General features: G+C 63.0%; 1 protein-coding gene across 1 annotated transcript in view; it reads right to left on the bottom strand.

Moving 5' to 3' along the window:
• Positions 1 to 567: 567 nt before the first annotated feature.
• The window catches only part of EMIHUDRAFT_447033 (hypothetical protein), a 2,839-nt gene continuing 2,015 nt past the window's right edge, over positions 568 to 1,391 (bottom strand). The window contains exon 4 of the mRNA XM_005788483.1: positions 568 to 1,256. Coding sequence (XP_005788540.1) covers positions 848 to 1,256 — 409 coding nt within the window. The 3' untranslated portion in view covers positions 568 to 847. The remainder of the gene's footprint in view (positions 1,257 to 1,391) is intronic.

Genomic DNA, 1,391 nt, shown 5'->3' on the forward strand with positions numbered 1-1,391 from the left:
CGAGGGTTCGGGCACCCAAGGGCGAACGACCGAACCGATGCAGCGAACCAAGGGGATGCCGTCCAGAGCGAACTCCGAAACCGAACGAACCGCGAGTTCACCGAACCAGTTCACGAACCAGTTCGCCAGTTCGCCGGCGAACTCGAAGGGCTGATGTAGTGCTCCACGCACCGTCGGGTGCGTGGGCGGTAAGGAGGAGCCGCGCGGCGCGCGCGGCCTTGGTGACTGACAAAAGTTGTTCAGGAATAGACTACAACCCTTCGGCGACCGTCGGCGCGCCGATACGCCCGAAATAGCGACGCAATCAAATAGCTCCCAAATAGCAAATATATCCGCGCTCTCGGCGCTTATAGCCGCGCGCCGCGTAATCACGTAAAAGCAATCGAGTTGCTTTTACGTGACGTAATATCTCGGAGTTGGAGTGTGTGAATGCGCACTCGCGCATTCGATCATGGAGAGGCACGCCCCTCGCTGGGCGTCACACTATGATGTCCCCGGCCTGGCGGAGCGAATGGCGGAGCGCGAGAACGCCGCGGGCGGCGCGTTTGTGCTCCCGTTCCCGTTCTGAGGGACTAAGTAGACGCCAGTAGTATAGTAGACTGGTAAAGCCGTAGTCGCTAGTCGGTAGTCGTGTGGGTGTTAGCTAGAATCTAGATACACGATGAGAAACCACGGTTGGGGGATGTTCATGTTGCCTGTATGAAATGAATAGCAACTTTTCTCCGCGGGGCTCTGCCCCGCCGACCCCGCGCCCGAGACCCCCTGAAAAGGTGGATTTTCGTTTCCTGTCGGGCGGGTGCCTGACCCGATCTTAGAAGGCTCATGGCCGTGACCGAGTGCCAGAGTCTCAGACCAGAGTCTCAGACCCTTGAGCCTCAGACCCTCCTAAGATGCGCGCCTTTGCCGCCAAAAACTCGGCGTCGGAGAGAGCGCCGGAGCGGTGGAGCGCGGCGAGGCTCTGCAACTCTGCTACAAGGTTCGAGCTCGGCACGATCTCGCCGTCCTCGACAGGCTCGCCGCGAACGATCGGCATGGCGGTGGAGGAGACTTGCGACTGGCTATAGCTCGGAGGCCGCCAGCCTTGAATGGGCGTAGCAATCGGAATGGCCGCCGCCTCTGCCGCCGCGCGCGCCTCTGCCGCCGCGCGCGCCTCTGCCGCGGGGGCCTCCGCCCGCCGGCGCGCCTTCTCGGCCGTCGGCGTGGGCCTCGGCCGCCGCCGCCGGGGGGGCTCGGGCCGCCGCGGGTGCCTCGATAGCCTGTCGTCACGGGAGGCCTCCGTCTAAGTGGGGCCTAGGTTCGCCGTGGAGATCCTTCGCGGCTGCATCCGATAAAGGACCTTTGGCCCGATTTCCGATGGCCGCCTGACTTTTCCTTCTTCTTTTCCGGGGTCG

This window comes from Emiliania huxleyi, assembly GCF_000372725.1.
Source record: "Emiliania huxleyi CCMP1516 chromosome Unknown EMIHUscaffold_1344, whole genome shotgun sequence".
NCBI classification, from domain to species: Eukaryota; Haptophyta; order Isochrysidales; family Noelaerhabdaceae; genus Emiliania; species Emiliania huxleyi.